The following is a 22,435-nucleotide window of genomic DNA, read 5'->3' on the forward strand; positions in this document are numbered from 1 at the left end:
CACTTCTGTTGCTTACGCTGCCCAGCCGGTGACATTTTGCTATGGCAGCCTGAACAACTAAGGCAGGTGGCTCCAAAGATTCTCCTGGAGAATCTCGAGGAGAGGAGAGGAGAGGAAAAGAGAGGAGAAGGGAAGAAAGGAGAGGAGAGGGGAGGGATGGGGTGGGGGGGGGGAGGGAAGGGAGGGGAGAGGAGAAGAGAGAGGAGAGGGGATGGGGGGGGGGAAGGAAAAGGAGGGGAGAGGAGAAGAGAGAGGAGAGGGGAGGGGAGGGGACTGGGGGAGTGGAGAGATAGGAGGGGAGGGGAAGGGAGGGGGGGAGGGGAGAGATGGGAGGGGAGGGGAGGGGAGGGGAGGAGAGGGGAGGGGAGGAGAGGAGAACCAGGCTTGGATGTGCAGCCAGGAAGGATGCCCAAACCACAGCATGGACACCAAGCCCACACAGGGCAGGACACCTGGAAGCAGTGTCCTCGCTCTCAGAGAGACTCTGCTTCTGTGCTCCTCACTCCAGTAGAAACCTCATGGGATTTGTTTCATGTTAGAGCTTCGATCACTTGAAACTGGGTTGCAAGGAAGTTTCTGGAAAAGTGCTTTGGTTTCTCTTATGGAGACACGAGACTCATAATATGGGGCATTTTCCAAGCAGGAAGGATGTTCAAAGGAGGCTGGATGGATACAAAGCCTAACAAACAGCCACTATATTTAATATTTTTACAATCAGTTGCAAAAAATAGGGAGGTGGCAAACAGTGCATTTGTGTGTGCTTAGAGTCCAGCTGATGACTTCTGAGCTGGGGGCTCCTTTCATTGCTCAAGTCTCCACTTTATCTGAAAATAGCTGGAAAGGTCAGATCCAACCACCACCACCACCAGCACCACCAGCACCAGCACTACCACCACCACCACCACCATTAAAGGCATTCAGAGAGCTTGGAAGCAACCAAGGGCCAAGATTCAGGAGCCAGAGGAATTATATTGAGACATTCTGAGTCACCTTTTCCTGCTGGGGGAGAGCGAAACAAGCAGAACTTTTGGCAGTCTTATAGGGTTGAGATAAAATTTGAGAGGCTAATACTCTAGGGAAAAGGTGAGCCCTCTCTAGAGTTAGATAACATCACCTGGAGCCTCTCTTCAATTTTTTTTCTTCCATGCACCAATTGTGCATTCAATGAAAATTATAAGGCCTGCCAAGAGACAGGACTAAATTACCGAAAACAGAAAAATAGTCAATAGAAACAGACCTCGAAGGTGACCAAGGTATTAGACTTAAACAAGGGCTTTAAGTGAACATTGGTTAATATGTTCAAGAAAAACAAAGCAGCCGAAACCGGTTTGGCTCAGAGGATAGAGCGTCAGTCTGCGGACTGAAAGGTTCCAGGTTTGATTCCGGACAAGGGCAGGTACATTGGTTGCGGGCACATCCCCGTAGGGGGGTGTGCAGGAGGCAGCTGGTCGATGTATCTCTCTCATCGATGTTTCTAGCTCTCTCTCCCTCTCCCTCCCTCTCTGTGAAAAATCAATAAAAATATATATTAAAAAAAGAAAGAAAGAAAAACAAAGCAAATGATGGGACAAAATAGATGAAAGGATAATTTCACCAGAGAACAGGAATCCATAAACTTCACAGTCCAAAAGACTGGGAACCTGCAGCGTCTCCTCAGCAGAGGGATTTTGAAAATGCTGATTCAGCTCCGTGTGAACTATAAAACCCCATGACCTACAGCCTGAAAGAGGTTTGCCAACACTGGCTGTCATTGCACTTCTCAAGTGGTTTCCTTTAAGGGATATACATTGTGCCGTGTGTTCTGAGTCGATTCTACCCCACAAGCCTAGTGCCTTGGCACAGAGCTCTGTTGGCACCTGGAGAAAGAGGTGTCTTTTGTTAATTATCCTAAGTATATTCTTTGGCCAATCTGTGTTGGGAGCACTATTTTCAGATGGTCCGGGAGATGAAGCCTCTGAGATGATACCTGAGTTGACACTGAGTGACAAGGAGGCAATCGGAGAGGATTGGGAAGGGGTGTGTGTGTGTGTGTGTGTGTGTGTGTGTGTGGCCTGGTCAGAGGGGACACAGAGCGCAGAGAACTTGGAGGCAAGAACATGTTCGGCGATTTAATCAGGGTCACCTAACTTTTATGAAAAGGTCCAGATACCTAAATATCGTAGGCGTTGCAAGTCATAACAGTGTCTGTTGCAATGCCTCAAGTCTGCTGTTATAATTAATGCAAAAGCAAACGCAACAAACAAGTGAGTGGTGTCTAATCAAGCTTTCTTTACGGACACTGAAATGAGAATATCTTATAACTGTCACGTCACAAAGTATTCTCTTGATTTCCCCTCCCTCTCCATTTTGAAGTGTAAAAGCCATTCTGGAGCCATCGTTCGCAGGTAGAAGGCCAGTTAGATAGGCCAGGGACAGATCACGCAGGGCATGGAGGAGTTGGCAACCATCCGATGAAGGCATTACCCCACCCCCTCCCCCCCATGGGAAGCCACCCATCAGGGTCACTGCAGGCCAGGGGACCAGTTCTGGGAGGCAGCTTCCCACAGCTCACGCCAGACATCATTTGTTTTCTTTCCCCCCAGTAACCAGAAAGCACAACCGAGCAGAAAGGCAGGCGCGCACGGCCGGAGAGCCGGAGGAGACGTGCCCGGGTTCACGCGGACGCGTCGCCGGCGCGCACCCGGGGCTTTGAAGTTGGGCGCACACCTGCTCCCGGGGAGCGCACCTGCCGGGCGGCGCTCCCGCCTCGTCTCGCGAGAGCGGGGCTGTGTGGTGGCCCCGGCCCCCGTCCCCGTCCCCGTCCCCGTCCGTCCGAACCCCCCTCCCCCGCCCCTCGCCCGGCCCCGGCGCTCCGGGTCCCTCCCCGCCGCCTCCGCCATGCACCGCAGCGCGCGCTCCCCCGGCACCTCGTTCGCTCGCGCGCCCGGCAGCAATGTCGCTGCCAGGCGAGCTCCGCGTCCCCCGGGAAGCCCGCCCCGCGCCCCCCGCCCCCGCCGGCAGCGGCGCGGGCCCGGGCCCCCTCCGCCGCCTCCCCGGCGGGGCCCGCGCTCGCCTCCATCCTCGCTCCCCGCCCGGTGATTGACAGGCAAGATGTCGGTGCGGAGCGAGGCGGGCGCGGGCGCGGCGGCCGTCCTCCCGGAGCCCGGAGCCGGCGGCGGCAGCGCGGGGAGGGCACCGCCGGCCGCAGGCGCCGCCGCAGCCGCGGGAGCCATGCAGGCGGCTCCCTGAGAACGCGCTAACGCACCCGTCCCTGCCACCGGGAGGGGGGCGAACCAGATTTCTGTTTTCTTTCTTTCTTTCTTTTTCTTTTTTTTTTTAATACATAAAAGCCAGCCAGCCAAAAATATATATAATGTTGCCCTTCACGGAACCGGTGTGTAAGGAGTGAGCGCTATCTGCCTTCTCCGCCTCTCCCTCCGCCTCCTCTCCTCCCCCTCCTCTCTTTCTCCTCCTCCTCCTCCTCCCTAAGTGTATAGACAGCATCACATCACCTGGTTTGCTTCTGAGAAACGGCATCTCTCCTTTTCAGGGACCAGAGACGAGAGAGAGAGAGAGAGAGAGAGAGAGAGAGAGAGAGAGAGAGAGAGAGAGAGAGAGAGAGAGAGAGAGAGAGAGAGAGAGAGAGGAGACATTCTAATGGAGTCGGCTTGATACCCCAAAATAAAATAATAAATTTTGGCTCTTGTCCCCTCCTCCCTCCCCACCCCCTCAAACCCTGTGTGAGATGTTAGGTTTCTTCTCCATGAGACACTGAGGAGTCGCAGTGGCTGGAGAGGCGCAGGGGGTAGACTACCTCTGCACCCCCCCCCGGCCCCCCCTTTTTTCTCTCCGGGAGGAGGAGGAGGAGGAGGAGGGACGGGGGGCTTGCAGAGCAAGCGATGGATGAGGAAAACATGACGAAAAGCGAGGAGCAGCAGCCTCTGAGTTTGCAAAAAGCCTTACAGCAGTGCGAGTTGGTCCAAAACATGATAGACCTGAGTATCTCCAACCTGGAAGGGCTTAGGACCAAATGTGCTACCTCCAACGACCTCACGCAAAAAGAGATCCGGACCCTGGAGGTAGGTGTTGCTTAGGGGGTGGTGGGGAAGGGGGTGGATGGGGGGATTGCAATCCTTCCTCCCCCCCCCGCCCCCTTTCTCTCCCCACCATCCCCTTTCCTTTGATTCTGTTTGTTGGGGGTGGGGTGGGGGCACGATGTGGGTTTCCGTGATTTATCTCTCTGCACAGCCTGCACTGGCTGTCCCCTCTCTGTGCCGCTGTCGTCTGCGCCCGGCTGGGTGGCGGTGGTAGTAGTAGTAATTGTTACCCTCCCTTTATTATTATTTCTGCGGCCGTTATTGCCATCCGCTTCCTCTCCGAGGAGTGAGCTCGCCGTCGCCGGCGCCGGTGGGTTTGTTTATGTGCCGCGGGGGCTCGTGTGCCGGGTGAGACATGCAGGCGCTGCAGAGGGCCCACGTGATCCTGCGCATTCTGCAGGTGTCAAAAGGTGGCTTTTGCTCGCAGAACGGGGTTGCCTGTAAATATAGACCTCTTCTTTCTCCCCGCCTCCGGCCCAGCCCCCCCTTTTTGCTCCTTGGATTTTTTCCCCCCCACCCAAAGTGATATACATGTCAGGAGGCAAAGATGCATTAAGAAATAGCCCCATGGAGCTACCCATTTTCAGTCTAATTACTTGGATGCAGGGAGCTGTTGCAGGCCTAAAATGTGTAAAAAAGATTAAAAAAATATATATATGCCTAGACCAGCCCATAGGGGTGTGGGAAAACACTCTTGAATCTCGGTGGGACCCTGAGGGAAGGTGGAGATGGAGGAGTTATCCTTGGCCTTGGTAGCATTCTCTCCGAGGGAACTTGAGGGGGAGTTGGGAGCACTTCGGTGGGGGAGTGGGGTAAGGGTGGATGCAAAGTTGCCCAGAAAGAAGATGGCAGCAGTTATTTCTTCCAAAGGCCACTGGGTCAGAGGAGAAAGGTTTCAGGATGTGCCTCGTGGCCACAGAACCGCTGGGCATCCAGGTTGTTTGAAACATCCGAGGGGCTGGGCTCGCTTCCCTTCCTCAAGCTGGCCCCGCCGCACGCGCGCGCGGCCACACACACACACACACACACACACACACACACACACACGGCTTGATTCGATTTGGGAACTCCCCATAGCTGGCAGTCGCTGAGTTCCCAAGGCCTGAACTCTTCAGTCCCTAATTGAATCTTTCTGCCCCTCTGTGTCCCGGACCTCCTCCCGCCCCCTGGTAGCCTGGGTGACCACCTCTCTTGGGTTCACTTTCAAGTCTTTTTCCTCCGAGGTTTTGAATTTGGCTGGATGTCAGCGGGCAGAAAGGTCATCGTTTTTGAAAGTGTGTGTGTGTGTGTGTGTGTGTGTGTGTGTGTGTGTTTTGAATATCCTGTTTGCTGCCCTAGAAATACATGGCTCTGTGCACCTGTCATCGGGGAAAATGATCCTCAGAAATGAAATAAGATGAATGTCAGGGGGGTATCAGAGGAGTGGAAATTCTGTCGGGAGGCACAGGTATTTTCTTTCTCGGAGCTTTGGGAGGACGGTCTGGGCTAGGATTCTGCCGCGGGAAGAAAGAGAGTGGGATGCCCTGACCCAGCCTTCTGTCTGAGTAGCGCCCAAGGTGTGACTCTGTTCAGAGCTGCGTGCAGTAAATAAACACATAAGCCAACGGGCCACCTGCAGTCTCTCCTGCGGCTGAGCCAGGAGCCCCACACGCTGGTTTGTGTACGTCTCTCCAGCCGCCTGTTCCCCTGTCCCCATGCTCTGTCCTCTGACAACTCCCTGGACAGCGCCGATGGCCGCAGTGGGCCCGGGCTCTGTTGCTGCCTCTCTGCCTGGCGGTTTTCGTTTGACCCTGGGGGGTGAGGCGCTGGCATGGTGGGCTGTTCCAACTATTGAGATTGCATCTGCTTGTTTGATTCCTAGTCCCAGTGTGCCTCAGGGCATGCCAATCAGTTTATCCCTATTGCCCATGAAAGGGTCTCAAGTTCCCAGATCTTTAGGGCTGGAGTGGGGCCACTGAGGAGGGGCTGGTGACTCGGGGTCTAGCCAAGTCCTGCCAAACCCCATGCATGCTTTGAACCCACAGGGTTTATGTATCCCAATAGTTCTCAAAGGTTGCATATCCAAACCACCCAGGGAGCTTGTCAAAAATGCACATTCCGGTCTTCTAACCCCAGGCAGCCTAATTCAGTTGGGATTGGAGGGGGCCCAGGAACCTGCATTTAACAAACAGTTCAGATATTTCTGATGTGTGTTTTCATACTGACACTTTGAGAAATACTAACCTGTTAGGAGTTAGATACACATAGCTCACTATTTGATGGTGACAGCTCCCTGCTCCCAAACACTGAAGTATTAAATTGAACTGATTATCCTCAAAAACCTTGACAGTAAGCAAAATTTACAAACATGCCTGTCCCCCTGTAGAAACAAAGATATACAGCATGGGCTTAGCCTACAGGAAGTGTACTTCATGGCTAGGGAGGCGAGGCTAATACTATACATGTGAAATAATGATAAAGTCCAAACAGCAAATAATCTGGGGGAAAGCATTAGGAATGGGTTCAGCCGCATGAAACGGAAAATCCAGCCACAGTGGTTAATCAAATAATGGCTCCTTTTTCTTATGTAACAAGAAGTCTGGAGGTATGTCCTTGGCTCAGTAAGTTAATATCAGAGCCGATGCCTTTGCAAATACTCATGGTTGCAAGATGGCCCCTGAAGCTTCGGCCGTTACACCAGGTTCAAGGCAGGAAGGAGGGGAACTGGGTGAGGGTCGAGGCATAACTGGTCCATATCTTTGTTCGGCTCTCTCAGGACAGCTCCTCCTCCCTACCCCCACAGATGATGTTTAATTATGTCTTCTTGTCCAGAACTGGGTCAAATGCTTGTCCCGGTTGCTACGCCATTGTGATTGGCTCGGCAGGTCACGATCCTTCGCCTTGGTTGACCTGTTGCCTCTTCGTACAAATCAGGGTTCAGCCAGCACGGAAGAAGGCAGGGAGGGATATCAGGTGGAGAGCCAGCACATCAGTCCCCGTGTGTTACAGGGACAGACTTTGGCGGAGGAGAAAGATCCTGAGCTTTGGAGTTAGACGGAAGTAGTTTTGAATTCTAGCTTTTCTACTTGCTGTATCTTGGGCCAGTGATTTAAGTTTTCTGACCCATGGTTTAATTTTTGGCAAAAATGGCAGTGACAGAATAACATGCCTACCTCAGAGGTGGTCGTGAGGATTAGAAGAGATGACTTTTTCAAGGGTCTCGTGTGGTCTCTAGCACAGTGCCTGCAGGTGCTAAGGGAATGATAGCTATTATGATTAGCGTTACATGTGTGGAACAGAAGGCATGGGAGGGAACACCCCAGATGGAAGAGGGAGAAGGAAGAGCCTGAGCTGCATTTCCAAGGTATGTTCTGTGGATTCCTGGTTCTGTGGAATGTTGTCATTTCTCATACTTTCAACAAGTGTTGAAACCCAGGCACTACCATGCTGGTAGTCAACAAGGGTTCTGTGGACAAAGCATATTTATGGTTAACATGTTTGGGAGCGGTTGAGTTAAGCAAAGGGAAACTGGTGTCTTTCCTGCAAGACTCCTCAGAGCCTTTCACAGGCCAGGAACGTATATTGTGACGCAAAGAGGGAGAGTCTGGAGTCTCCTTTTTCCACAGCTGTCTCTCGGGGTTGATGTTCCATAGAACTCACCTGGGGAGACATTTGGCAAAGCAGGGGAGCTCGCCTGGCTGGGGACCTGGGGACCCTGAGGGGAGTGAGACATGGGGAGGGTTTAGGTGGCAATAGGTGGCCTGCTGCTCCAGAAGAACAAACCAAATGAAGACACAAAGCGGATAATACCTGATTGAGGGTCCCTGGAAACAAATTTAGGTTGCTAACTCCTGGGATCTGATGTAGCACCACGTTTCATCCCCTTGGAGGAGGAGACGAAGTCTTCAAAAGTTGGGGACTGAATTCAGTAAAAAGGATGATTCCAGGTTAGTCCAATGGCAGCCTGCAGCAGGGCCGTCAGCTAGTGAATAGTTAAGGCTTTGCGGGCCATGTGGTTTCCATCACAACCACTGAGCTCTGCTTGTGCAGCACACAGCAGCCACGGACAATACATACGTGAGCATTTTCCAATAAAACTATTTGTAGACCCTGAAATTCAAATTTGATTTAATTTTCACATTACAGAGTGGTGTTTTCTTATTGATATTTTTCCTAGCCATAACCATAACCCTAACCTACAAGCTAGGTCTGCAGGGTGAATGGGACAGAAAAGACGCTGGAGGCACACAGACCATCTGAAAGGCAGGCAGGTGACGCTAGGAATGACGGGCGCTGGCCAGGCGCAGGTGGTTCTGACCTGGGTTCTATTGTATTTTGATGAGATTAGAAGGGGAGGCAAACACCAGGGATTGGGTTGGGGGTGGATACATACAGAACCTCCTTGTACAGCAAGGGCAAGGTAGCCATACGCATATCAATTATTTGGTCTTCATATGGTCAGTCTCTATGATTGATTGATTGTGGTGTCACAAACCATCCCTAGACTTAATCATGTTTAGAAAACTTCGGACTTCAGACAACAAGTAGTCATTTTCCGTGATTCTCTGCACTGGGATTGGGTGGATAGCACTTCTGCTATTCTTGCCCGGGCTCCCTCATGTGACCACATCAGCTGGCAGATTGGCTGGTGGCTAAGACAGCTGCATCTCTCTCTCCATGTGGCCTCTCCAATGGGATAGCCCATGTTTCTTTCATGTCCCCAGTGTCCCAAGAGGGCAAGGGCGAAAGTTGCAAGGTCTCTTAAGATTTGGAAGTCACACAGTTTCTGATCGGTGACTGTCATGTGGCAAGTGATTTAAATTTTCTGACACATAGCCTGGATTTCGATGATGGCGATACGGACTCCTCCGCTTGGCGGGAGGAGCTGCAGAGCATTTGTGGCCATATTTAATTTACAACAGGTGTAATTATTTAGTGAGCCCAACTCTGCTTTAGGCACTGGAAATCAAACAAGACAGGTGAGGCCCCTGCTCTCATGGTGCTTTCACTCATGTGTGACTGTCAAGGTGGGGTAGAGCCAGACAGACACTAAACAAGTGGATTGAGAATGTTGGTCAGTGTATTGATTAGCATAGGTTCCTCCATGTGTAATGGCTCTAGTAGAAGTCTTTTAAAAGAATTTTAAAATTGATATTAGAACAGATAGGGAGAGAGAGATAGAAACATCAATGATGAGAGAATCAAGGGATTGGCTGCCTCCTGCACGTTCCACACTGGAGTTTGTGTGCCCTGTCCCAGAATTGAACTGTGACCTGGTTCATGGGTCAACGCTTAACCACTGAGCCATGACAGCTGGGCATCTACTAGAGATCTTTCCTTGCTCACAGAACGTTCAAGATGAATACTTTTGGTTGGTGGGCCATTCTTTCATACTCCAGGCCCCTTCCATTTTGCAATATTGACATTATTTTCATCCAGGAAGGAGAGAAAATGTGGAGAAGGCAAAGCCTCGTAAAAGCCTCATCCCTAAAGTTTCCCTGATCACTTATGCTTGCATTTCATTGGCTAGAATTTAATCACTGCAAAGAAGATGGGGAGGTCGGTCCAGGAAGAAGAGACAAACAATTTGCTGAATATCTAGGAGCCTCTGCCATAGCCAGTGACAGATAAGCTATTGTAACAGTTGTCTATTGCTCCACAACTAGCCACCCCAAAGGTAGTGGCTTAAAACCATATCATTTATTTGCTCAGGAGTCTGCCCTTGGGCTGGACCCGGCTGGCCAGTTCTGCTGCTCTTGCCTGGGTTGTGGTCATCCGGTGGCTTGCCTGGGGCTGGGTGGTCCAAGATGGCTTTGTTCACGTGGCTGGTGGTTGGCTGGGGTACTTCAGTTTTCATCTGCATGGTTTCTCCAGCAGGACAGCCCAGATCTCCTGCACGGTGGTGGCAGAGGTGTTCCCTGGTGCCAAACCCCAGCAGGCAGCCCCTCTTAAGCCTCTGCTTCCATAACCTTTGCTAATGTCCCATTGGCCAAAGCAAGTTACGTGGATAAGCCCAGAGTCAACTTGGAAGCAACTATCCAAGGGTACTGATTCCAGCAGGCATGTTCATCAGGGGCCAATGAATAATCTAATCTTATCTTATAAAGGAGTAATATGCAAATTGATTGTCGCACCAAGACACAAGATGGCTGCCCCCATGTGGTCAAAGATGGTTGCCTCCATGTGGACACAAGATGGCCCGCAGGGGAGGGCATTTGTGGGAAGCTAAGGGTGACCAGGCTAGCAGATAAGGGCAGTTGGGGGGGGTACCAGGCCTGCAGGGGAAGGCACTTGGGGGGGTACAAGGCCTTCTGGAGAAGACAGTTGGGGGGCAGGGCAGCTGGGGGGGACCAGGCCTGCAGGTTGTGAGAGGGATGTCTAATCACTAGTTTAGGCCCAATCCCAGAGAAATCAGGCCTAAATGGGTGGTCAGACATCCCTCAAGAGGTCCCAGATTGGAGAGGGTGCAGGCTGGGCTGAGGGACCCCTCACACTGTGCACAAATTTTGTGCACCAGGCCTCTAGTATTAGTATAACGATGTACCATAGCTATGAAGAAACCCTGAGCAAAGAGCATGCAAAGAGAGGGAGAGGCATGGGGTAATCAGCAAGGATCTCTTGAGGACGTTTTACTGGAAGCCAACCATGAAATATATGGGGAATACTCTAGGTAGAGGGAACAGCAGATGCAAATTTCTTGGGTGGGAATGTGCTCAGCATGTTATTGAAACAGTAAGGACACCGCTGTGGATGGAGTGGAGTGAATGGGTGTGGGGAAGGGATGAGGGACCTGGTCATAGAGAGCTTACCTAGGACCCTTGAGTTTTGTTCTGTAAATAAGGGGAGGGTGGAGACTGATTTATGTTTTTAAAAGATCCTTTGGATTGCTGAATGAAAAGAGACCGTTGAGGGTAAGAATAGGAGCCGGGAGAAAAGTTAGGGAGTTACTGTGGAAGTCAAAACAAAAATTGACTGTGCTTTGAATGATTATGATGGTGGGGGCATGGGCAGAGTGGCTGGATTCAGATGATCCAGTGCATGGGAGGTGCTCATGAATTTGATATGAGGAGGGGGTGAAAAAAGAGAATTGGGGATTATTCCTAGGTATTGGGTCTAAGAACTGAGCAAATGGTGGTGCCATAATCTGAAATGTGAAGATTGGGGTTGGAATAGGTTAAACTTGACAATCAAGTCCTGTTTGGACATGTTGCATTTTTCAAGTATACAGATGAGCCTGGAAAACTGAGGAAAGATGGAGATATGAAGTTTTTTTCATATGTCCAGAACATTTTTCAAACTAGAGGCCTTGTGCACGACATTCGTGCACTGGCTGAGAGGAAGGGTCCCTCAGCCCAGCCTGCACCCTCTTGTAGTCTAGGACCCCTCAGAGGATGTCCTCCTGCCACCACTGCCACTGCACTCACCCAGGGGGAGCGCATTGACCACCAGGAGACAGCTCCTGCACTGAGTGACTGCCCCCTGGTGGTCAGTGTGTATCATAGTGATACACATAGGTCGTACTGCCATTTGGTCGATTTGTATATTAGGGTTTTATTATATAGGATGATAAAACTAGAGGCCCAGTGCATGAAATTCATGCACACATAGGGTCCCTAGGCCTGGCTGGCAATCAGGGCCAATCAGGACCTCCCGGCTGCTGGCCAGGGCCTTCCTTCATTCCGCACTGCCCCCTTGTGGTCAGTGCACATCATAGTGAGTAATTGAACTCCCAGTCTCTGGGTTGAACTCCCGAGGGGACAATTTGCATATTAGGCTTTTATATATAGAAATATATAGATATATAGATATTGATATAGATATATAGATATAGATATATAGATGTAGATGGATGTAGATAGATATAGAGATATAGATGTAGATATATATAGATATATAGATATAGATATATAGATGTAGATAGATACTATTCTTGATACCTGAATGGGATTACATGGATGTACCATAATTTACTTAATCTAAATTATATTGTCAGATGTTTGTTTATACTTTTCCATTATTATATTGAGGGTAAATAACACTGTAGTAGACATCCTTGTGGCTTGTAGTAATCCCCGCCTTCAATTCCTGGAAGTTGATATTCCAAATTTCAGGACTTTTGAGAGGTTTTGCCAAATTGCCTTTTGCCAGCATGGTGGGGAAGGGCCCATTCACCACATCCTTAGCATGGGATCGTGTTTTACTTTATTTATTTATTTTAAAAAATATTTTTATTGATTTCAGAGAAGAAGGGAGAGAGGGAGAGAAAAACATCAATGATGAGAGAATCATTGACTGGCTGCCTCCTGCATGCCCCCTCCTGGGGATTGAGCCTACATCCCCAGCATGTGCCCTTGACTGGAATAGAACCTGGGGCCCTTTGGTCCGCAGGCTGATGCTCTATCCACTGAGCCAAACCATCGAGGGCTCACTTTATATTTTGATTGCCTGTGTTTTGATGACCGAGGGCTCAGGGTAAAGGAGGCAGTTGCGTTAGGTTGGGATCTCACCTTTCCTGTTTCTAGTTGGGAAGGATCTGGGGACCTGTGGGGACAGAAGGAGGACTTGTTTTTTCACACCAAGTGGCCAGCCTGCGAAGACCCAGCCTCTTCCCTGTGCCTTGTTCTCGTAAAGATAAGGGTGGGAGTTGGTCTCACAATCGGAGCCGGTGGCATAAGTTATTTCTGAAGGGCTTTCCCGCCCTTGTGGGTTTTTGGAGTGGGTTTTGCTAGGGAACTTGTTATCCTTCTTTTAACGGGCAGAAAACTGGCGGGTCTTCTTCCCCCAGAGAGTCTGTTATTTCCTGGGCTCCCATTCATCTGCTCCCAGTTGCTGGGACCTGGCCTTCTTCCTCATTCCCATGGAGATGCTCTGGATATGGGGGGTGGGGAGGTGTCCAGCTGAGGAAGATGAGGGACACGTGGCATTGGGAAGGAGGATGGAGGCTCTGAGGAATGGGGCGGTAAGAGGGACAAAATGGGAGGAGAAAGTCACAGCGTAGGGTATCTGTGACCTTTGGAACGCCTCTCTAGTGGGTAGTGACCACAAGTGTGGTCGTTCCTGTTTTACAAGTGAGTTTACTGAGGTGTAGAGCCAGTGATTTAACCCAAACTGCGAATGCAGGTGGCCACAGTCAGAGGAAGAGGTTTACTGCTCTACCATGGGTTTCCCGAAGGGGTGATGGCCTGGGAGGGAAGAAAGGAAGATGAGAGCAGACAGTGGACGAAGGGGAAGTGCAGATGACAATGGTGATGTGATCAGAGGTGATAGCTATAAGATTAATGGGAGTCATGATGGCATACTCTGTCGCTCAAATGCTTTCGTGGGTAACTATTACAGATGACAACTATTGAAAAGAAATATAGGACTGATAAAGACAAAATAGAGCATTCACCGAAACAAGGAAAGATGAGAAAAAGAGAAGCAAACATTTTAGACCGGAGAAGTCCAGGATAGTGGCCACTTACCACATTAGCTACCGACCATTGGAAATATGGGGAATTCTAATTGAAATGTGTGATTAGTGTAAAACACACACGAGCTTCCAAACTCTTAGTATGAAGAAAAGAATATAAAGTAATGTATCCCATTAAATATTTGTTCATATTGAAAACACATTGTTTTAGATATATTAGGTTTAAAAAACTATGTTACAGTTAATTTCACCCATACCTTATTATTTTATTTTCCTGAGGCTACTAGAAAATGTTAAATTTTGTAGATGGCTCATGGTACATTTTGATTGGACAGCGCTGCTTTTGAGCATTGAGGTGATTTCTCTCTTTTGCTATAGTGGAAATCTTGATAAAGACTGAAAATATGACCCTCCTGGAGTTGCTAGGTAGCCATTGACTCAAACAGTGGATGCATTCCAAAGACAGGTTCCTTTGATTTTCCTGAACCAATAGAAAAGTGAGATGAAGGCTCAGAAAAAAGAACGTAATTGAGTCCTTGGAAATTTCAGTGGGTGCTTGAAGCAGCATAGCTAAGTAATTAGGAGGGCTTGGGCTCTGCAGGAGTAATTGCTTGGGTTCTAGTCTGAGTTCAGGATTTACTAACCTTGGGCAAATGCACTCTCCTTTCTGAGCCTCAGTTTCATTGCTTATAAGGTCTGGATCATTTTATATAGGATTGTTATGCTGATTAAATGGATTGTGCAGTTAAGGGCTGAGCAGAGTGCCTGGAACATGACAAATGCTCATTAATTGTATGAGCATATACTGATTTCAGAGAAGAAGGGAGAGGGAGCGAGATAGAAATATCAATGATGAGAGAGAATAATTGATTGGCCGCCTCTTGCATGCCCTCTACTGGGGATCCAGCTTACAACCCAGGCATATAACCTTGACTGGAATTGAACCCAGGACCCTTCAGTCAGCAGGCTGACTCTCTATCCACTGAGCCAAACCAGCTAGGGCTTACCTTTAGTTCTTTTGATTTTTATGTTCTCTATAGATTGGTATGAGGAGGGAAGGGCATTTTAGCCCTTTGTGGTGGTTAGTATATTTTAGCCATTCTGGGAGGTGTCATTCTTGAAGGTATTCATTTATTCAATGAATGTTTACTGAGCCCCCAGTGTTTGAGAGGCAGGGGGCTAACACATCCAGGCGGAGAGGAAACCCATAGAAGTCTACTACGGGATAATGGCACACCTGATGGGCTGCAGGTGACATAAGCGAACAAGATTCTGATACCAGATCTGAATCTTTGAATTCGCCCACAGATGACTCACGTCTCATCAGTGCCTGGCAGGCTTTAGTCTTTAAACCGTGTGCTCATCACAACTCTAAGTTGGGTAACAAAGTACAGTCATGTGCCACTTAATGACAGGGATGCCATCTAAGAAATGTGTCATGCAGGCCAGTGGTTGCCAACCTTTTGGATCTCATAGACCACCAGTTGGCGACCACTGGTCTAGTCGATTTCACCGTTGTGTGGACATGATAGAGAGCACGTACACAAACCTAAATGGTATGATCCACTGATTTTCAACCTTCTTCAGCTCATGGCACACATAAGCCAACTACTAAAATTTTGTGGCACACCAAAAAAAAAAAAATGTATTTATACCACTTGACAAAAAAAATAGGTATAATTTTGGTTCATTCACATCAGACAGCTATTGTTGGCTGTTGTCATTTATTTATTTTTATTTGACAATCTAAACCAGGGGTGGGGAACATCTGGCTCACAGGCCATATAAGGCCTGAGAAACCATATAGTCTGGCCCTGCCAAGGCATTAGGGTGAGGCAATTAAATGTTTGGCCAAATATAGCAGGTAACTTTTAAGTTGATAATTTTGTGTGGCGTTATAAATATCAAATGGCCATTGGCAGGAAAAAGGCTCCCTACCCCTGAATTCTAAGGGAAAAGAGGTCAGTGCCCCATTTTTAAAATATTGCGTGCTGTAAAAATTCTTGCGCACATTCGTTGAAAATTGCCGGTATAGCCTACTACACATATAGGCTCTATAGTAGGGGTGTCGAACTCAATCAGAGAAGGGGCCAAAATCTAAAATCCAGCCTAAATCGCGGGCCGAATGGTTTACTGAACAGTCATAAACTGTCATTGTGATGGAAACGCAGTGGAGTGCAGTGATGACAGCGCGGTGCGGGCCACATTGCAAGGCCTGGCGGGACGGATTTGGCCCGAGGGCCTTGTGTTTGACACATGTGCTCTATAGTATAGCCCCGTGGTTGGCAAACTGCGGCTTGCGAGCCATATGCGCTCTTAGGTCCCTTGAGTGTGGCTCTTCCAATGGGCGAGTCTATTTTGAAGAAGTGACGTTAGAAGAAGTTTAAGTTTAAAAAATTTGGCTCTCAAAAGAAATTTCAATTCTTGTACTGTTGATATTTGGCTCTGTTGACTAATGAGTTTGCCGACCACTGGTATAGCCTATTGCTCCTATGCTACGAACCCGTACAGGATGTTACTGTAGGGAATAGTAGGCCATTGTAACACAATGGTATTTGTGTACCTAACATCAACAGTAGAAAGGGTGCGGTGGAAATAGAGTCTAAACTTAAGGATAAAAAATGGTACACCTAAATAGAATAGGGTCATTACATAAATGGAGTTTTGGGGACTGAAGTTGTTCTGAGTGAGTCAGTGAGAAAGTGGTGAGTGTATGTACACACGTAGGTCATTACTGTCCACTACTGTAAGCTTTATAAACAATGCACACTTAGGCTTCATGAAATTTATAAAATAACAAGATTAGATCAAACACAAGGGAAAATACAGTCAAGAAACGAAGTAGACACAAGATGTGTGAGGCTGCTGTTGTGTAACGTGGCACACTGTTTCACAGCAAACTTAAAAAAATTTTAAAGTAATGGTAGCCCCGGCCGGATAACAGTTCTTTAGAGCATTGTCCTGATACACCAGGGTTGCAGGTTCAGTCCCCAGTCAGGACACTTACAAGAATCAACCAATGAAAGTATCAATAAGTGGAACAACAAATTGATATTTCTCTCTCTCTCTTCTCCCCTTCTCTTGCAAAGCAATAAATAAAATAAAAAATTAAAAAATTTGAAGAAGCATAGTATGCAAACACATACACTACGAACACAGCATTTACTATCATTTTCAAGTGTTCTGGGCCGTACACAGTGGCGTGTGCTGTGCTGCCGCAGGCCTGGCAGCTCAGCAGGTTTGTTTGCACCGGCATTGCCACAAGCACGTGAGGAATGCGTTGCTTTACGACGTTTCCATGGCTACCACTCAGCTCCCACGTCATACGTCACTACGCCAGAGGAATTTCTCGGCTGCAGGTAGCCCACGGGGCCGCCGCCATGTTTGCAGGCCGCCGTCACGGACAGACGCCATTTTGTGGCACGTGGTTGTACCAGGTGCGGCGGTGGGCCTCCCCACGGGAACTTGTCCGAAGGTTCTGTGGGGACGAGGGAAGCCGGCGGCCATGGCCGAGTTCCTCTCCAGGTAGGAAGGCCCTCACGGGACCCACCGCCTGCCCTGTGGTCATTTTGGGCTTTGTCATTTGGCATGAACACAATCTCCCAAGGTGGTATTTTAAAAAATCACATTTTTATTGTGGTAAAACAAGTAACATAACATTTTAACAATTTATTATTTTTAAAAAATATATATTCTATGGATTTTTTACAGAGAGGAAGGGAGAGGGATAGAGAGCTAGAAACGTCGATGAGAGAGAAACATCGACCAGCTGCCTCTTGCACACCCCTACTGGGGATGTGCCCGCAACCAAGGTACATGCCCTTGACCGGAATCGAACCTGGGACCTTTTCAGTCCGCAGACCGATGCTCTACCACTGAGCCAAACCGGTTTCGGCCATTTTAACCATTTTTCTTTTTATTTTTTTCCATGTGAATCATTTTTTAAAATTAAATGTATTTTATTGATTTTTTACAGAGAGGAAGGGAGAGGGATAGAGAGAAACATTGATCAGCTGTCTCCCGCACACCCCCTACTAGGGATGTGCCCGAAACCAAGGTACATGCCCTTGACCAGACTCAAACCTGGGACCCTTCAGTCTGCAGGCCAACGCTCTATCCACTGAGCCAAACCGGTTTCGGCCACGTGAATCATTTTTAAATGTACATTTCAGTGGCATCGAGTGCGATAACGTGCAGCCATTACCACTGCCCTTCTCTGGAACTTTCTCATCATCTCCAACAAAAGTTCTGTGCCCACTGAACGATAACTCTCTGTCCTCCCAACCCCCAGCTGCATGGTGTCCCCCATTCTGTTATCTGCCTCTATGAAGTTAACTATTCCAGGTACCTCCTAGAAATGGAACCAGGTCTCCTTTTGTGCCTGGCTTCTTTCACTTAGCACAGGGGTCGGCAAGCTCATTGGTCCACAGAGCCAAATATCAACAGTACGACGATTGAAATTGCTTTTGAGAGCCAAATTTTTTAAACTTAAACTTCTCCTAACGCCACTTCTTCAAAATAGACTCGCCCAGGCCGTGGTATTGTGTGGAAGAGCCACGCTCAAGGGGCCAAAGAGCCGCATGTGGCTCGCGAGCCGCCGTTTGCCGACCATGGACTTAGCATAATGTTTCTAACGTGCATCCATGTTGTAGCATGTATCAGTCCCTCATTCCTTTTTATGGGTGAGCAGTATTCCATGCTGTGGACAGACCACATTTTGTTTATCCATTCATCTGTTGATGGGCACGTGGGTTGTTTCCATCTTTTGGCTGTTGTGAACAATGCAGCGATGAACATGGATGTTCAATATTTGTGTCTTTACCTTCAATTCTTTTGAGTATATAACTAGGAGTGGAATTGCTGGGTAATACGGTAGTTCTGTTTTTAATTTTTAAAAAAAATATATTTTATTGATTTTGTACAGAGAGGAAGGGAGAGAGATAGAGAGTTGGAAACATCAATGAGAGAGAGTCATCGATCAGCTGCCTCTTGCACACCCCCCACCGGGGATATGCCCGCAACCAAGGTACATGCCCTTGACCGGAATCGAACCCAGGACCTTTCAGTTCCCAAGCCGACGCTCTATCCATTGAGCCAAACCGGTTTCGGCTGTTTTTAATTTTTGAGATGCCACTATACTGTTTTCCACAGCAGCTGGACCATTTTACATTTCTACCAGCAATGCACCAGGGCTTCGTTTTCTCCACATCTTTGCCAACACTTGCTATTTTAGATGATGATGATGATGATGATGATGATTATTTGTTACAGCCATCCTGTGGCTTTGATTGTATTTCCTTAATGACTAACTGCGTTAAACATTTTTTTCATGTGCTCATTGGCCATTTGTCTATCTTCTTTGGGGAGGTGTCTGTTCAGGTCCTTTCACAAGGCAGCCTTTGGTGTGGGTGAGTTATAATGGTTAGACTTGTTGGATCTAACCTGTTGAGTTGGATCTGCTCCTTGATGACCTCCATCCTTTGGTTCTGCTCTCTGGAGGAGAGAGAAGGCGGCCAGTCCTTCTTCTTGGCTGAGGAAGCATTCTCAGGAGGAGTTTGCATCTAGACCTGGAACCTGCCAGGCAGAGACAAGAGATAGCCATGCCCACAGCCTCCTGACAAGTCTCTGAGCCAAACTTTGCAGCCACCTTCTCCTTGATCTCTCCTGTGTGTGTTCCATTTGGATGGAACTTGGGGACCGGGGGTTGTTGGCAATTGTGACTTTCCCTTTGCCTGTGCACCTACCCTACACAGAGTATTATGCCAATCAGAAGTGGCCATGAGTGATTCTCTATGTGCCCATCCAGCTGGTGTGGTGTTTGGGCAGGGTTGGCTAGCCTGGACTCCAGCAATGAGGCAAATAGACAGATATGTAAGTAGATAGGTATCTAAAAGAGAAAAGCCCATCCAGAGGCCATGCAGGGGCTGTGTATTTATTAGTTAGAAGGCAGAGCAAGTCTGGATGTTGCTTTTTGTATTTCTTTGGAGAAATAGTGCTTTGTGATAAATCCCAAAAGCAACATTATTCCTTTAACATGTTGCTGGATTTGATTGACTACTATTCGTTGGGGATTTTGGTGTCTATATTCGTGAGGGATGTTTTTTGTTTTTGTTTTTTTGTACTGCCTTTGTTTAGTTTCAGAATCAGGGTGAACCTGGCCTCATAAAATGAGTTGGGAAATGTTTCCTTAGATTATGTACAGATATGGTGTTATTTCAACTTTAAATGCTGGTAGAATTCACCATTGAAACTCTTTGAACCTAGCGCCCCCCCCCCCCCCCCCCCCCTCGCAACCAGGTATTTTAAACTACAAATGCAATTTCTTTAATTTATTCCTGGGTAAATTTTGATAGTTTGTGGCTTTCAAGGAATTGGAACACTTGATATAAGCTGTTGAATTTACATGACTGGAGTAGCTTATTGTATCCATTATTATCCTTTTAGTGTCTGGGATCTATAGTGAGGTCCTTTCTTTCATTTCTGATGTTGATAATGTGTGTTTTTCCCGTTATTGTTTGTCAATCTGGCTAGAGATTTATACATTATATTCATCTTTGGAAAGAACCAGTTTTTGGCTTATCTATTTTTGTATTGTTTTTCTGTTTTAAAATTTATCGATTTTCTTATCATTTTCTTTCTTCTGCATGTCCGGGTTCATTTTGCTCTTGTTTTTCTTTTTTTCTTGAGGTGAATGCTTAGACTGTTGATTAGAGACAGTTCTTTTCTAATATAAGTATTTATTGCCATAAATTTCCCTTGAAGGACTACTTTCACTGCACCCCATACATTTTGATAAGTTATATTTTCAGTTTTCTTTAGTTCACGTATTTTCTAATTCCTTTAGAGGCTTCCCTTTCAATGCATGTTTTCTTTGGAAATCTGTTGTCTAATTTCCAATTGTTGGGGATATTTTCTGTGATTGACTTCTCATTTAATTCAATTATGGTCAATGAATACATTTTATATGGTTTCAATTCTCTTAAAATCTTTAAGGTTTATTTTTATGACCCAGAATATCTTTTCTCCTGGTGAATGTAACGTGTGCACTTGAGAATAATGTATATTCTGCTGTTGAAGAGTACAGTGTTTTGTGTGTGTGTGTGTGTGTATATATGTACTCCTCAACAGCAGAATATACATTATTCTCAAGTGCACATGTTACACACACACACACACACACACACACACACACACACATATCTTGATTAAATACAATTGGTTGATGATTTTGTAGAGAATCCCCTATTTCCTTGCTGATTTTCTCTTAGGTTGTTTCATTTTATTGATTATACCTAAGGGAGTGTTGGCATACTACTGTCATTGTGGATTTGTCTATTTCTCCTTTCAGTTCCATCAGTTTTTGCTTTATTTATTTTGAGCTGTTTTGTTAAGTGTAGACACATTTGAGATGGTTGTTTGTTTAGCGAATTGACCCTTTATCATTATGTAAAGTTACTGTTTATCCCTGGTAATTGTCTTTACTCTGAAAACTACTTTTTCTGCTATTAGTATAGTCATATAGCTTCTCTCTTTTTTTTTTTTTTCAGGCTTTAAAAAATTGAGGTAAAATTTACATAACATAAAATTCCCCATTTTACTATTTTTAAAAAATATATATTTTATTAATTTTTTACAGAGAGGAAGGGAGAGGGATAGAGAGCTAGAAACATTGATAAGAGAGATACATCGACCTTCTGCCTCCTGCACACCCCCTACTGGGGATATGCCTGCAACCGATATACATGCCCTTAACAGGAATCGAACCCGGACCCCTCAGTCCACAGGCCAACGCTCTATCCACTGAGCCAAACCGGTTTCAGCCCATTTTACTATTTTAAAGCATACAATAAAATTGTTTTTAATATATGCTCACTGTTGTGCAACCATTGCCCCTATCTAATTCTAGAATATCAACACACACACACACACACACACCCCCTTTAGATATGTTAGCGTTCATTCCCATTTCCCTGCCCTCTATCCCCTATTTTCTTTTGCTAAGGTTTTACCTGTTATGGATATTTCATACAAATGAAATAATATAATACATGGATTTTCATGTCTGGCATAATGTCTTCAAGGACCACCCATGTTGTAGCATGTGTCAGTACTCCATCCCCTTTTATGGCTGAATAACATACCTTTATATGCATAGACCCATTTTGTGTATCCATCCATCAGTGGATGTTTGGGCTGTTTCCCCCGGTGGTTATTGTAAATATTGCTGCTGTGGACATTTGTTTGCTAGGAGGATGGGGACCCTTTGGGAGGACATAGTTTTTCCTCTGCTATAAACTAAATAAATGTCCCCATGATAGGAACTTGAGAATCAAAAATTCCTTCCATACCTTTTGTAGTTATACATGAGGGTCTAGGTGACAATTCCCTGGAGCTTGTGGAGTTGCCTCGTTGGCTATACTGGTTCTATATTCCAGGTTATGAATTGTTCACACTGGGCTGAGAGTTTTTGTCAAAAATGGGGCTTGGATTTTGTCGAATACTTTTTCTGCATCTATTGATATGATCATGCAATTTTTTGTCTTTCAGTTTGTTCATGTGATGTATCATGTTTATTGTTTTGTGAATATTGTACCAGCCTTGCATCCCTGGAATAAATACCACTTGATCATGGTGTATGATCTTTTTAATATATTGCTGGATCTGTTTTGCTAATATTTTAGCAACTATATTAATCAGGAATATTAGCCTTTAGTTCTCTTTCTTTGAAATGTCTTACCTGGTTTTAGAATTAGGATAATACTGGCCTCATAAAAAGAGTTTGGAAGTGTTCCTTCCTCTTGGATTTTTGGAATAGTTTGAAGAGGAAAAGTGTTAGTTGTTCTTTGATGGTTTGCTAAAACTCCCCTGTGAAGCCATCTGGACTAGGGCTTTTGTTTGCTGGGAGTTTTTTGATTACTGTTTCTATTTCATCAGTTATTATTGGCCTATACAGGTTTTATGATTCTTC

At 46.8% G+C, this 22,435-nt stretch overlaps 1 protein-coding gene across 2 annotated transcripts in view; it reads left to right on the top strand.

Moving 5' to 3' along the window:
- The first annotated feature begins 3,405 nt into the window (after positions 1–3,405).
- Positions 3,406–22,435, top strand: part of KSR2 (kinase suppressor of ras 2) — a 271,878-nt gene continuing 252,848 nt past the window's right edge. For both annotated transcript variants that reach the window (XM_045585402.1, XM_045585403.1), the window contains exon 1: positions 3,406–4,058. In XM_045585402.1, coding sequence (XP_045441358.1) covers positions 3,879–4,058 — 180 coding nt within the window. In that variant the 5' untranslated portion in view covers positions 3,406–3,878. The remainder of the gene's footprint in view (positions 4,059–22,435) is intronic.

Source organism: Pipistrellus kuhlii, unplaced genomic scaffold (assembly GCF_014108245.1).
Source record: "Pipistrellus kuhlii isolate mPipKuh1 unplaced genomic scaffold, mPipKuh1.p scaffold_m20_p_20, whole genome shotgun sequence".
Taxonomy (NCBI): Eukaryota; Metazoa; Chordata; class Mammalia; order Chiroptera; family Vespertilionidae; genus Pipistrellus; species Pipistrellus kuhlii.